At 54.0% G+C, this 14151-nt stretch overlaps 2 protein-coding genes across 2 annotated transcripts; one reads left to right on the top strand and one right to left on the bottom strand.

Annotated features, from left to right (window-relative positions):
• Nucleotides 1-5869: 5869 nt before the first annotated feature.
• Nucleotides 5870-6601, bottom strand: LOC118700083 (erythroblast NAD(P)(+)--arginine ADP-ribosyltransferase-like). Its single transcript, XM_036404412.2, has one exon. The coding sequence runs from the start codon at nucleotides 6599-6601 to the stop codon at nucleotides 5870-5872; it is 732 nt and encodes a 243-aa protein (XP_036260305.2).
• A 4232-nt stretch (nucleotides 6602-10833) lies between these two features.
• On the top strand, nucleotides 10834-12045 carry LOC118700100 (NAD(P)(+)--arginine ADP-ribosyltransferase 2-like). Its single transcript, XM_036404445.1, has 2 exons — nucleotides 10834-11575; nucleotides 11960-12045. Exons 1-2 carry the CDS (start codon nucleotides 10834-10836, stop codon nucleotides 12043-12045), a joined length of 828 nt encoding a protein of 275 aa, XP_036260338.1.
• The last annotated feature ends 2106 nt before the right edge of the window (nucleotides 12046-14151 follow it).

Below are 14151 nucleotides of genomic sequence, written 5' to 3'. Positions count from 1 at the left end.
AAGCAGAATAGGGGAGAGGAATCTCTGTCTGAGACAGGATTGGATGTTCCCAGGGTCAGCTAATGGATGGCCAGGCGCAGCTCTGGTGTTATAGCCTCAGTTGTCAATTTGAAGTTGGTGATTTGGGCTGGTTTTCACCAATTCAGCAACAAAATCTGCACCAGACCCCTCTCAATGTTGCCATGATGGCCACAAGTGGGGCATTGTCCCTTGGGGACATTCCAGGCAGAGCATCCTGCCACAGCCTGAACTTCAGGGGACCTTAAAGGCTGTAAACAGGGAGGTTCAAGAGGGCAATGACAGATCCTGTCCCTGGGGAGGGACAGTCACCAGTGCCATCTTTGACTGGGGGGCCCTGCTGGAGCAGACCTGGAGAAGGACCTGGGGGTGCTGGTGGGTGACCATTGAAGCTGGCTGTGCTGCCTAGAGCCAGAATGGATTCAGGGGATATCAGGAAGAGCAGGGGGAGGAAGTCAGGGAATGTTCAGGCCCCTCTGCCCTCCCCAGGGAGGCACAACAGGAATGCCGTGTCCAGCTCTGTCCAGTGCCGTGTCCAGTTATGGGCTGCTCTGGATCCAATCCTGTGCTCAGGGATGACACTGTCTGAGCTGGGAGGTTGGGCCAGGTGCCCACTCTGGGTCCTTCCAGCCTGACCCATGCTGGGATTTGGGGATTCTGGCAGTTGTGGTTCAGGAATTGTCCACCGGAGGGCAGCAGCGAGCACAGGAAATCAGCAGCACTGCGCATGCACCTCCCCCAGCTGCAGTTCCGGGTGCCAACAGCAGGCGGCAGCACGAGCTGCTGGCGCTGCCGAGTGCCCGCCCCGCCCCATCCCGGCCCTGGGGGCTCTGCAATGGTTTGGGATGGAGTGACCTTAAAGCCCGTCCGGTGCCAGCCCTGCCATGGGCAGGGACATCTTCCCCTGGGCCAGGCTGCTCCAGGCCCTGCCCAGACTGGCCTTGAGCCCTTCCAGGAGTGGGGCAGCCACAGCTTTGTTATAGATGGGTAACATTATATCTGACTCTCACAATTAAATGGTGAATATTGTGTGCATATTAAGAGAAATTTTGTGGACTTATGGCAATGTGATTGTAGTTTGGCTTTTGGACACCCTTTGCGCTCCACACTGTCCTCTTCACCCGCCTCTGTATTGTTCCCACTGGACAGCCCTGGTTGTTGGGGTTGCCAGGGACATGTGGGGGCTGGACATGAACCCGTGCCCCTGGCATTGGGCAGTTGGGAATGTGGAAAATCTGTTCCTAATGAGTTGTGGCATGCCTCACCTCACCTCACCTCCCTCACCTCCCTCACCTCACCTCACCTCACCTCAGCTCCAGTCAAGTTACAAGAAGGTCTGTACCAACGGACAGCGAGTAAGGATTGAATGGCAGAGTTTGGCAGAGCCAGGTTTGGCTGATGCAACACTGGGGGTATAAAAGGCGAAGCTGCCATTTTGCGGACGAGCCAATGGCAGTCGACCACACTCCCAGTGGTGCCTGTTTTTCTTATTCAGGCCCTTTATTGTGCTGTTGAGGTCTAATAAACCTTTAAAATTTTAAAGTGAGCAGTTATTTCTCACACTCACCATGGTTTCCACGATCACCATGGCCATCATGACCCCCAGAAAAATGTGGCTACCAAGGCCGCCAGTGCCATTTTCCCTGGAGGAAAAGGGAAAAAAGGGAGAAGAGTAGAGGAAGAGGAAAAACAACAATCTTCCCCACCCCCTCTCTCCCCCAACATCTCCCTGACTGTCCTTTACTTCTTTAGAAATTCATTCATTTGCATTCTTGACCATATTCTGAGCTTTCCCACATATTCAGGACTTAAACCCAACCAAACTCTATTTCTGCACCACATTTAATTCAACCCTGAAAGGAATAAGAGGAATGTTTCTTTACAAACAGATTGTGTGGATCTTGTGGTAGGTTGGGCCAGGGACTCATAGATAAAGAAGTGACCGGAGAAACTATCAGTTTCTGAAAACGTTCTTCACTGACACGGACTGCTGCTCAGACAAGGTCCTGCAAAATTCCTGAACTTCAAGAAGAAGAAAAAAGACTTAACAGGCTTATGAATTTTAATTTCCGCACCCAGGGTGGAGTTAAATCTCATTTGAATGGTCATGTGTCTGTGTGATAGAAGAGTGGGCTGTGTAGCAAGGGGGATGTTTTGTAGGTGGGTTTTGAAGTCTGCACCTTCTGAATACCTCCATGAATGGGGAAGGGGATTGCACGGAAATTGGATAAAAAGGAGGCTGCATTGTCCAGCAACTTGGTACACCCCATGGGGAAATTTCCCATGGCCTCCGTCCTATGTTGCAATAAAAAGATGTATTCTATTCCCATCCTCAAGAGCTGTTGAAACCAGGAGGGACATTGTTTTTTCTTATCTGCTGTTAATGAGCCCATCAATGTCTTGCCACATGACACAGAGGTAACTCCCTCTAGGAGCCATTTCTGTTTAATGGGCAATCAAGGACCCACTGTATGACTCATTAGCATGATAACAGCCCATTGTGAGATGCTCTGCCCAGGAGGGAGGAGCTAAGAACCTCCACCTGGATATAATCTGGGTTTTGGGACAGAGCAGTCAGACTTTCCACTGTATTACCAGAGAAACAGCCATCTTTTCCACTGGATATTCAGAGGAAAACTACATCCATCTATAGGATAACTGCTCCAACAGCACCACATCTGCACTGCAAGAGGACTGCAGCCACCAATCGAACTGGACTGCTGTCAACACGCTGACCAACACAGTGTCAGGTCATACTCTTTGTCTGTGGTTTTTCTTTTGTATTATTGCATGTATTTTGGTTTTCCTTCTCCCTCTTCCCAATAAATTGTATTTCTGACTTGGAGCCTCTCACTGGTTTTGCTTTCAAACCAGAACAGCCTCTTCCTTTGATCATGAATGAAATTACAGGGCTCTTCTGTCTCCTTTCTGCAAGTAAACCTCTGGCAAGGTGAATTTTTCTGCTCAAAAGGTAGACAGCAAAAATATTCCACTTGAATCCTAAGGCGTATGCTTAGCTGCAGCCAGAGTCTCATCCACAAAATGGTGGCTCTGACCTTTATACCCCTGGTGTTGCATCAACCAAATACATACCCATAAGCAGTCATACATATTCAAACATTTTTCTTCTAAATCCCTTGTCGTTCCCAAAGTCTGCCACTTGATTCTTCCTTGCTGTGCATTGATGGAGACCTTCCTGCAGTGTGGTTGGAGGTGAGATGTTGAGATGTTGCCATGCCACTCCTCCGCAACAACAGGCATTCCCCATTCCCAACTGCCCCATGCAAGGGGCACGGGTACAAGTCCCTGACAATCCTGACAACCACAGCTGTCCTGCAGCAACAATATGGGGGGAGGAGAGGGGGCGATGGGGAGAACACAGGGAGTCCAAACAACAAACTAAAATCACATAACCATACATCAACAAAACTTCTCTTAACATAACCACAATATTCATCCCTTAACGTTGAGAGCCAATCATCATATTACCCATCACTACCAAAGCTGTGGCTGCCCCACTCCTGGAACAGTTCAAGGCCAGGATGGGCGGTGCCATGAACAGCCCGGCCCAGGGGAAGATGTCCCTGCCCATGGCAGGGCTGGCACCGGACGGGCTTTAAGGTCGCTCCATCCCAAACCATTGCAGAGCCCCCGGGGCCGGGATGGGGCGGGGCGGGCGCTGGGCAGTGCCAGCAGCTCGTGCTGCCGCCTGCTGTTGGCACCCGGAACTGCAGCTGGGGGCGGCACATGCGCAGTGCCGCTGATTTCCTGTGCTCGCTGCTGCCCTCCGGTGGACAATTCCTGAACCACAACTGCCAGAATCCCCAAATCCCAGGATGGGTCAGGCTGGAAGGACCCAGAGTGGGCACCTGGCCCAAACTCCCAGCTCAGGAAGAATCAACCTTGAGTACAGGATTGGGTCCAGAGCGGGACAGAACTGGACACGGCACTGGGCAGGGTTGTACATGGCACTGGGCACAGCTGGTCACAGCACTCCTGATGCTCCTCATTGGGAAGGGCAGAGGGGCACAAACACTCCCTCACCTCCTGGTCCTACCCCTCCTGATGCCCCCTGGATCGCTCCTGGCCATGGGACACAACGCCAGTTCCACGGGTCACCCACCAGCACCCCCAGGTCCTTCCCCAGAGCTGTTCCAGCAGGTCCCACCCAGCCTGGACTGGAACCAGGGACTGTCTGTCCCCAGGGACTCGACCTGCCCTTCCCTCTTGAACCTCCCAATTTCCAGCCTTTGAGGTCTCCCTGAACTGCAGAATGTGTCAGGATACTCTGCCTGGAATGTGGCCAAGGGACAATGCCCTGTTTGTGGCCATTGGAGCAGCACTGAGAGGGGTCTTGTGCTGCTTTTGCTGCTGAGTGGGGCTAAAACCAGCCCAAATCACGAACACCAAATTGACAACTGAGGATGAAGCACCAGAGCTGAGGCTGGCCATCCATCATCTGACCCTGGGAATGTCGAGTCCCCTCTCAGAGAGAGATTCCCCTCCCCTGTTCCTGCTTGGAATGAAATGTGTGTGAGGTTCCTCCCTCAGGAAGGGGATGCTACCCAAGGATCCTCTTTGAGTTCGAAAGAAAGAGACATTCCCATGAGTGTTGGTGTGAGGAGTGCCATTGAGCCCTGCTTAAGAATTGTCCCTTTTTGCTGGCTTTGGCAGATATACTTGATAGAATGGTTTTGATAGAATTATTTAATAGAATTGCTTTGCACAATGATACTGGTGGCCACAGTGGCTACATTGGCTGTTGTAACTTCGTGGCTAAAGTAATCTTGGTGATCAAGGTGGTCACAGCAAGCTTGGTGATTATAGTTACCATGGTGGCCAGGGTGGCTGTGGTGCCCGCAGTGCCACAGTGGCAATGGTGGCCCAAGTTACGTCATGGGGGCAATAGCTGCCATGGTGGCCATAGTAGCAGTGGTGGCCTTGGTAGCCTTGGTGTTCTTGTTTCTCTGGGGGTCCTGGTGGTATTCTTTTTCATGGTGGCAACAGTGGCAACAGTGACAACAGTGGTTGCCATGGTGGCCATGGTTGCCGCAGTGACCACAGTGACATCGGTGGCCTTCTGGCTCAGAGGATTCCAGTGGCCACTGCCAGGGCTGTGGTGGCCAGGAGGAGTCCTCCAACGTGGAAGGGGGCACTGGGGACACTCCCACCTGAGGGACAAAGATGAGTATCAGGGGGATCATGAGGGGAGTGAAGGGGTCAGGGATGGCAATAAGGGAGACTTAGGGGTTACAGGAGAGATGGGGGCCATGAGGTGACAGATGACGGGGTGTCGGGGGGGGCATGGGGGGAAACAGAGCCCAGGGAGGTCAGGGGGGGTCTTGGTGGACTTAGGAGTGACAGGGGTCAGGAGGAGTCAGGGATTGCCATGGGGGGTTTCAGGGGGTTACAGGGTTTCAGGGAGTGGCATGGGGGGTCCTGGCCCACCCATGTTCTGTACACAGCGACCATCCCCAAAGAACTGCCTTTATCAGAGAGGGACAGGGTTGGTACCCTGGGGGGTCCCTGTCCCTGTCCCTGTCCCTGTCCCTGTCCCTGTCCCTGTCCCTGTCCCTGTCCCTGTCCCTTGTCCCCTGGCACAGGTGTTCCTGTCCCTGTTCCCTCCCAGAAGTGGGGGTCCCCATCCCTCTTCCCTATCATGTGTGTTGCTGTCCCTGTGCCCACAATGGGTGTCCCCAGACTTGGTGTCCCCAGCCCAGGGTATCCTTGTCCCTCCACACACTGTGAGTGTCCTTATCCCCCATCCCCAGTCAGGGTCATTGTCCCCTGTGCCTTATCATGGCTGTCGCCATCCCCCCTGGCTGTCCCCTGTGTTGTTACCTCCCAGCCACTAGCAGTTGTATTTGCTGTAGGTCCCGGTGGACTGGAGCTGGATCTGTGTCTTGTCCCCTTCCTGGGCGTATTGGGTGACCTTGAAGGTCTCAAAGGGTGGGATCAGCACAATTTTAGGTTCCGGATGATTGCTAAAAAGCATGACATCCACGCCATGGCATGTGTGCACCTCGAGCTTTGTGCCACTGGGACACTCGCCAATTTGTTTGCTCAGGAACATTGGCATGAATAGACCAAACCGGACGGTGTCACCACGCTGTGCCTCGAACCGGGTGCCACACACATTCAGGAATGCGTCCCAACACTGCCCGTTCTGAGCGTCCCTCAGCGTGGCCAGGGCATCGGTCAGCAGGAAATGCAGCGTTTTGAAGTGGAAGTTGTCCCGGTATTCCTGTCCAGAATGCCCGACCACGCGCAGGGCATCATTGAATTTTCTGGGGTCAGTCATTGTGAAGGCAATGAAGGCGGTGGCCTGGTCTGGGGACAGAGGGGACTCAGGGGGGCCCCGACTCTGCCACTCAGCTGCAGCCTTTACCCAAACTGCGGCAAACTCCTTGTTCTGCTCAAACTCGGAGCTGTTGAGGGCTGGCAATGCTGCCTTCATGGCAGGGCCGCAGCCCCGGTACTGGTCATCAAAGGAGTCTGGGGCCATGTCCAGGGGGATCACATCGACAGCCGTGGTGGCCACGGCCATTGCCAGCAGTGCCAGGGTCTGAGCCTGGACGGCCATGGCAGGGAGAGGCCACAGGGACCGGTGTGGACACTGGAGGACACAGAGGGGACACAGGGGAGACACGGGGAGGGTTCATCAGTGAGGGACTGGGCAGGGGAGTGGGGTCAGCAGGGGAGTGGTGTTAGGAGGAAGGGAGGCACTCCTGCCCAGCCAACCCCTGCACATGTCTGGGGTCCCTGATAGCAAATCCTGGAATTACTTATCCCTCCCCAACATCCCCCAGCCCCAGGGACCCCAATCCCACAGTATCATGGTCCCCAGAAGTCCAATCCTACTCCCATGACTACAAATTCCCTCAGCCCCGGCAGAATCCCAACCCAAATCCTGGGGTCACTCTCTGAGCCCCTCAGTGTCCCCCTTGGCCGGTTCCCAGACCCCAATCCCATTCCCATTCCCCAATTTCTTTGGGGACATCAACCCAAATCCAGGCATCACCCCCTGCCCCCACAGTGTCTCCCAGCCTCCCCATGACCCCAATACCACCCCCACCATCCCGTGTCCCACCTCATTTTCCCCCAGAATGTCCTGTGACCCCAATCCCAGACCTGTAACTCTCCCAGTGTCCCCCCAGCACCGCTATCCCAATCCCACAGTCCTCTGTCCCCACCCAAGAGTCCCCAAAATCTCCCCAGCCCCTGATACCAAAATCAGCCGGAGTGATCTCCCAGATGGAACTGGAGATATCAGAAAGCCGGAATTCTTTTTCAGCTCGGACTCACAGTGGATGTCCCCTGGTCCTGCAGGCCACGGAGGAATTTCCCACAGGGAATGTATCCAGCACAATTATAAATATTCATTAAAATGGGCTGCTTAGGTAATACAAAACCAGCACATTTTCCGTACATAATCAGCATGGCTCTTCCTCCTTAAGGAAGTAATTTATATTGTCTCAGAGAGTCATAAAAATGGGATTTCAAGGTGTGGTTTTCCCTGAGTACTTCAATATCTCAGATGACCTTGTCTTAGACTTTCGCTTTAGGCTGGCGCTGCTCCTTCTCTGTTACAGAACTTGCCAAAAACCCCTCCCTGCAGTTCCCTTATCTCTTTCTCCCCAGGTTCCAGCAACCTTTGCCCTGCTGTGTAAATACTTCTACATCCTTTTATGGTTTTTTGCTCATTCATCTTTAAAGCTTATCCAGCACTTTCAGGGGAACTCAAACTTTCTATTCTGTCCCTTATTGCTCACCCTCCAGGACCCCAAACCCAGGGTCCCATGTCTCCCCAGTTTCCCCCAGCCCCACTCCCCACAGCTCACTGAGTTGCTGTCACACCTCAGATACCAATTGGGGTCCCCTGTCAGATGCCATCCCTGCAGGCACCTTGAGCCTGGGGATGATCTCCTGGGGGAGTGCCTGGGTGACATCTGTGGCATTGTTAGTGTGGCAGGAGAAGTTCTAGACCCCCATAAACTTTTGTCCCAAATTGGATTTCTTGGCCTCTTCCATGAGGAGAATAGTTGCCTCTACAGCTTACAGCCATCTGTGCCTCTCCTGTCTGATATTGAATTGTTTGTAAACGCACCGCACAGGTCACCTGAAGTGTCCCCCACCTTCTGAGCCAAGACTCGCAGGGCCTGGTGCTGTTGTTGGTGCACAAAAAGCTCAAAGGGTTTTGTTAAATTCTGGGAATTCCACGGGAGATGTGGACCTCAGGGCCATCTTTGAGTTACAGAATGTGTGTCCTTCCTCAGGAGTCCAAATCGAAGGTCATTCTAGGGCCTCCTGTGTGGGGGAGACTTCAGGAGACCTGTGGGGTGCTCTTCAAAACAACTCAGCATCAGCCAGGATTGGCTCAGATGCCTGTGGGCTTAGCAGCAACTGCTCTCCTCATCCAAGAGGCCAGGAAATCCAATTTGGGACAAAAGTTTATGGTGTATAGTCTGCTCACCATAATTGCAAGAAGGTGTGGAACAAAGGGAGGAGCTCACAGTGTGACAAAGAGCTCTGGAATTGGCAGCGGGATATAGAGGAAATGTAGGAAATCGCTTGCCAACTGCTTTGAGCATGGAGCCATTTGGAAAGAAGGAAGTCAATTAACAGCACAGGGATCTCCAATTAAATATAAACAAGAATTATTGTCCCTCCTTGACAACACCCAGCTGCCCAAAGAAGTGGCCGTACCACAATCCAAGGCACACCAGCTTGGGGGTTGACAAATCCTTGTGGGAAATTGACTTGCAATAAAGCTGCACGAGAGATTTCACAACCAAGCATCCTGGTGTTAATTCCTGAGAATGGAATTTCACCCACAGAGGTGAGGCCTGGAGAGAGCTGGGCAGATTGAAAATTGGCTGCTTATCTAAAAGCCCACAATAAAGAGGGTGGCTGAGTGGGTGAGAGGTAACTCCCAATAACCAGGTCAGGAATTCCCCAGCTGCTGCTGCAATTTATAAAGGAGAAAAGCACCAGCAAAGCTCTGGGGAATCAATGAGATGGGGACTGGTCTGTGGCCTCAGATCCTCAGTGTCCTTAGGACAAAATTGTCAGGTCTGTTACAGAGCAATGCCTGATATGGTTTCAAAAGAACTCTTTGAATTCAAAACCATCACCTCCAGGCATCACTGGAAGTGGAAACACTCCTGGGGATTACTGGCAAATGGCTTTTCTGAGCTACCACGCCAACATAGGCTCAGGTATCTCCTGGTATTGATGGATCACTTCTTGGGGGTCCAAAACTTCTCCTGCCAAACCAGCAAGGCCAGGGAAATCATCCAGGCACTCCCCCAAGAGATCATCCCCAGGCTCAAGGTGCCTGCAGGGATGGCATCTGATAGGGGACCCCAGCTGGTATCTGAGGTGTGGCAACAACTCAGTGAGCAGTGGGGAGTGGGACTGGGGGGCACTGGGGGGACATGAGACAATGGGTTTGGGGTCATGGGGGGTGAGCAATAAGAGAGAAAATAGAAAGTTTCAGATCCCTTAATGATGCTGGATAGAGCTTAATGATGAACGGGCAAAAGCAAGAAAAGGAGTGAGAAGTGTGGATACCAGGATGAACGTGGATAGAATCCCTGGAGAAACGGATAAAGAAACTCCAGTGAGGGTCTTCTGCGAGTTCTGGAGCACAGAAGGAGCAGCGCCTGCAAAAAGCAGAAGCTGCAGGAAAGGTCATCTGGCGTATTGGGACACTCAGTATGAACCACACCCAGAAACCCCTTTGGGTGACCCTCCAGTACCATAAAAGGACTTCCAGAAACAGGCAGAACCATGCAAATTATTTCCAGAGAAAGTGATGCATCCACATTAGCTAAGAAGCCCCTTCTAATGAATATTTATAATTGTGGTGGATAAATACCCCATGGCAAAGTCCCCCCTGAGCTACAGGACCAGGAGAGATCTGCTGTGAGTCCGAGCTGATAAAGAATTCCGTCTTTCTGATACCTCCAGTTCCATCAGGGAGTTCACTCCGGCTGATTTTGGTATCAGGGGCTGGGGGGACTCTGGGGACACTTGGAGGAGGGGAGAGGGGACCTTGACATCGGGACTGGGGCGCTGGGGGATACTGGGGGGACCCTGGGGGTGAAAGTGATGTGGGGTTGGAATCCTGGGGGAAGCTGGGGGACACTGGGGGACATGGGACTGGGGTTCACTGAGTCCTGGGGGCAGCAGGGGGGAACTGGGGGTGTGACTGGGCCATGGGCGGGCTGGAGGACACTGCAGGGGGCAGGGGGTGATCCCTGCATTTGGGTTGGGGTCCTGGGGTGTTTCATTTCCAACAACTCCAAAAAAGGACACCAGACTAGGAGTGGGATTGGGGTCCTGGGGTGGGCTGAGAGGGACACACAGGGTGTCAGGGAGTGACCCCAGATTTGGGTTGGGGTCCTGGGGGGGCTGAGGGGACCCCAGGGGAATGACTCAAAACTGTGGGAGCATAATTAGGGTCTCTGGGAGGACTGGAGGACACTGGAGCATCGAGGAGTGATCCCAGGATTTGGGATCAGGGTCCCAGGACATGTTCAGGGGTCTCCTGGCCAGGGCTGCCTCCCCTCCCTGGGCTGACCCAACTCTCTCTTTCCAGCCCCTCACCAAGGAGGCCTTGCCATATTCCCCGTGTCCCTCAGCGTCCCCTGTGTCCCATCAGTGTCCCCTGGTGCCCATCAGTGTCCCCTCAGCATCCCCTGGTGTCCCCCAGTGTCCACCCTGTGTCACACAGTCTGTCCTCTGTGTCCCCTCTGTGTCCCCTCTGTGTCCCCCAGTGTCCCACACCCGTCCCTGTGGCCTCTCTTCTCCATGGCCCCCCTGGCTCAGACCCTGGCACTGCTGGCAATGACCGTGGCCACTGCGGCCATCAAGGTGGTGCCCCTGGACATGGCCCAGAACTCCTTTGATGACCAGTACCTCAACTGTGGCCCTGCCATGACTGAGGCCTTGCCAGCCCTCAACGCTTCCGAGTTCCAGGAGAACAAGGAGTTTTCCCAGGCCTGGGTGAAGGCCACGGCCGAGTGGCGGAAGCGGGGCTCCTCTTCATCCCCTCTGTCCCCAGCCCAGGCCATCGCCCTCATGGCCTACACGATGCCGGACGTGCACAAGCAGCTCAACCCGGCCGTGCGCCAGGCCGGGCGCTCCCGCCAGGAATACCGGGACAACTTCCACTTCAAAACGCTGCATTTCCTGCTGACCCAGGCCCTCCAGAAGCTGAGACGCCCTGATGAGTGTCCAGATGTGTTCCGTGGGGTGAGGACAATCCAGTTCAATGTGACAGCTGGTGATAAAGTCCGCTTTGGTCAATTCGCTTCGTCGTCCCTGGACAAAACGGTGGCCCAGGGTTATGGGAACGTCACGATGTTTGAGGTGCACACGTGCCATGGAGCAGACATCCAGAAATTCTCCTTCAATCCAAGCGAGAAGGAGGTGCTGATCCCACCCTTCGAGACCTTTGAGGTCACCAAAGTCACCAGGGAAGGGAAGAAGGTGCAGATTGAGCTTCGCTCCACCGGGAACTTCAGCAACTACAACTGCGAGTGGCTGCGAGGTGACATCATGGGAACAACCGGGGGGATGGGGACACTCAGTGAGGGCTGGGGACAAGGACCCACAGTGCTGGGGACACCCATGGCCCAGAGGGGACAGGGACACCCACTGTGGGGGGGAGGCAGGACACCCAGAGCTGGGGACAAGGACAGGGACAGCCACTGCCGGGCACAGGGGATGGGGACACCCAGTGCCAGGTGAGGGGGACAGGGACATCCAGTGCTGGGGACACCCACAGGGGTGGGGAGGACAAGGCCACCCATGGTTGGGCACAGGGGAAAGGGGCCTCATTATGGCCCCCTCTGACATCCCACACTCCCAGGACCCCCCATCACCCCTGTCCCTCTCCCCATGGCCCTCCTGACCCCTCTCTTTGTCTCCACAGGTGGGAGCCTCCCCAGGAAATTCCCCCAGCTTGGGGGGCTTCTCCTGGCCACCGTGGCCATGGCAGTGGCCATTGGAACCCTCTGAGCCATGAGGCCACCAAGGTCACGGTGGTCCTGGGGGCCACTGTGGTCACCATGAGCATGAAGGCCACCAAGACCCCCAGGGAAATGAGGGCACCAAGGCTACCAAGGCCATTATGGCCACTATGGCCCCTTTGTCCACTGCGACCACTGTGGCCATTATTGCCACTCTTGGCCACTGTGGCCACTTTGGTCACCTCTGTGACCAGTCTGGCCACTCTGGGCATTAGAACCACCATGGTCAGCGTGGTCATTGTGCTCACAGTGACCCATGATGTCACTGTGGCCGCTATGGCTACCACGGTCACCGTAACTACTGAGGTCACTGTTGACACCGTGGTTACCAAGGTGACCAAGGTCCCCATGGCCACCACAGCCACTGTGGCCACCATGGTCACTGTAACAAGGCTCCCATCCAGGGGAAGCCCCTCCGAGAGCTGCCCAGCGAGGGAGCAATGCCAGGGCAGCAGGACCAGCATGGGGGGACTGGAGCAGCCAGAAAAGTGCAGGACAGCACGGACAGCAGAGACTGGACAGCACCTGGGGCTGCTTGGGCAATTCCCAACAGAGGGGTTTGGGAATGGCAACATCACGGCCACCTGCTGACGTTCCTTGGCTGCCTCGCCTGATGTAGCAATAAATTGCTGCTTGCTCACCTGGGGTATAAAACATGTATCAAAAACTTGATCCTTGCTTGCCTGGCATATCAAATGTTTATCAGAAATTTGATCCTTGCTTGCCTGGTATATTAAAATCTTACCAAAATTTGCTGCTGGCTCGCCTGATGTATCCACTGCAGCTCCTTTAATGCCTCTCCTGCGGAGCACCTCATTTCCTAAAATAAAGCAGTTCCTGGAGTTTTCGTTTGAGGCAACTCAAAGCTTTATTTTTCAAACTTTGATTTTCAAAGAGGTGCTGGAGAAATGTTCCTCCCTTTTTCACTGCAGACACTCAGAAAGGACCTGGAGGGGCTGGAGCATGTCCAGGGAAGGGATGGAGCACCAGGAAGGGTCTAGAGCACAAGGAAGGGCTGAGAAAACTTGCGGGAGCTGCTCAATGCAATTTAAAAAGGATGAATAATTAGTTTGGAGCCTGTTCCAAAGTTTCTGATTTGTGGTAACACTTCACAAGAAGCATTGGGAATAAACAAATAAAAACAAACAGAATGAAGAAGGATGAAAAATAAAATAGAGAAATGGGGACAGAGGTAACACCATCCATTTATTTATTAAAAAAAACCCTGATGTTTTGCTCAGGAAACTCTTTTTTCTTTCAAAGCAGGGATTTTCCTTTTTTACTTGCACATCTCCTGGAACTCATCGTGCAATTGCAGTTCAGGAATTGTCCACTGGAGGTCAGCAGCGAGCACGGGAAATCAGCAGCACCGCACATGCGCTGCCCCCAGCTGCAGTTCCGGGTGCCAACAGCAGGCGGCAGCACGAGCTGCTGGCGCTGCCGAGCCCCGCCCCGCCCCATCCCGGCCCCGGGGGCTCTGCAATGGTTTGGGATGGAGCGACCCTGACCTCTTGGGCCAAGTCTTTCCAACATCCCCTGGGTCCATCCTGGCCTCAGGCCACACAGGCAGTTCCACTGGTCACCTACCAGCACCTCCAGGTCCTTCTCCACAGCTGCTCCAGCAGGTTAACCCCAGCTGGGACTGGCACTGGGGACTGTCCCTCCCCAAGGACAGGATCTGCCCTCGCCGTCTTGAACTTCCCAGTTTCCAGCCTTTAAGGTCCCCCTGAACAGCAGGATATGTTAGGATGCTCTGCCTGGAATGTGGTCAAGGGACAATGCCCTATTTTTGGCCATCGGGGCTGCATTGAGAGGGGTCTGCTGCTGCTTTTGGTGCTGAATTGAGTTAAAACCAGCCCAAATCACCAATGCAGAATTGACAACTAAGGGTGAAGCACCAGAACTGGGCCTCATCTGACCCTGGGAATGTCCAGTCCCCTCTTAGACAGAGATTCCTCTCCCATATTCGTGCTTGCAATGAAATGTGTGTGTTTCCTCCCTCGGGAAGGGGATGCTCCCCAAGGATCCTCCTCGAGGCTGAGAGAAAGAGAAATTCCCACGAGTGTTGGTGTGGTGAGTGACATTGAGCTCTGCT

Source organism: Molothrus ater, chromosome 1 (genome assembly GCF_012460135.2).
Source record: "Molothrus ater isolate BHLD 08-10-18 breed brown headed cowbird chromosome 1, BPBGC_Mater_1.1, whole genome shotgun sequence".
Classification (NCBI taxonomy): Eukaryota; Metazoa; Chordata; class Aves; order Passeriformes; family Icteridae; genus Molothrus; species Molothrus ater.
Note: the sequence above shows the minus strand (reverse complement) of the source record. Positions and strands in the feature narration are given on the sequence as shown.

Excerpts from the sequence above, each read along its gene's own strand:
- LOC118700083 (XM_036404412.2), bottom strand. The coding sequence starts at position 6,601 with ATGGCCGTCCAGGCTCAGACCCTGGCACTGCTGGCAATGGCCGTGGCC.
- LOC118700100 (XM_036404445.1), top strand. The coding sequence starts at position 10,834 with ATGGCCCCCCTGGCTCAGACCCTGGCACTGCTGGCAATGACCGTGGCC. Across the intron at positions 11,576-11,959 it reads CAACTGCGAGTGGCTGCGAG|GTGGGAGCCTCCCCAGGAAA; the intron begins GTGACATCATGG and ends TTGTCTCCACAG.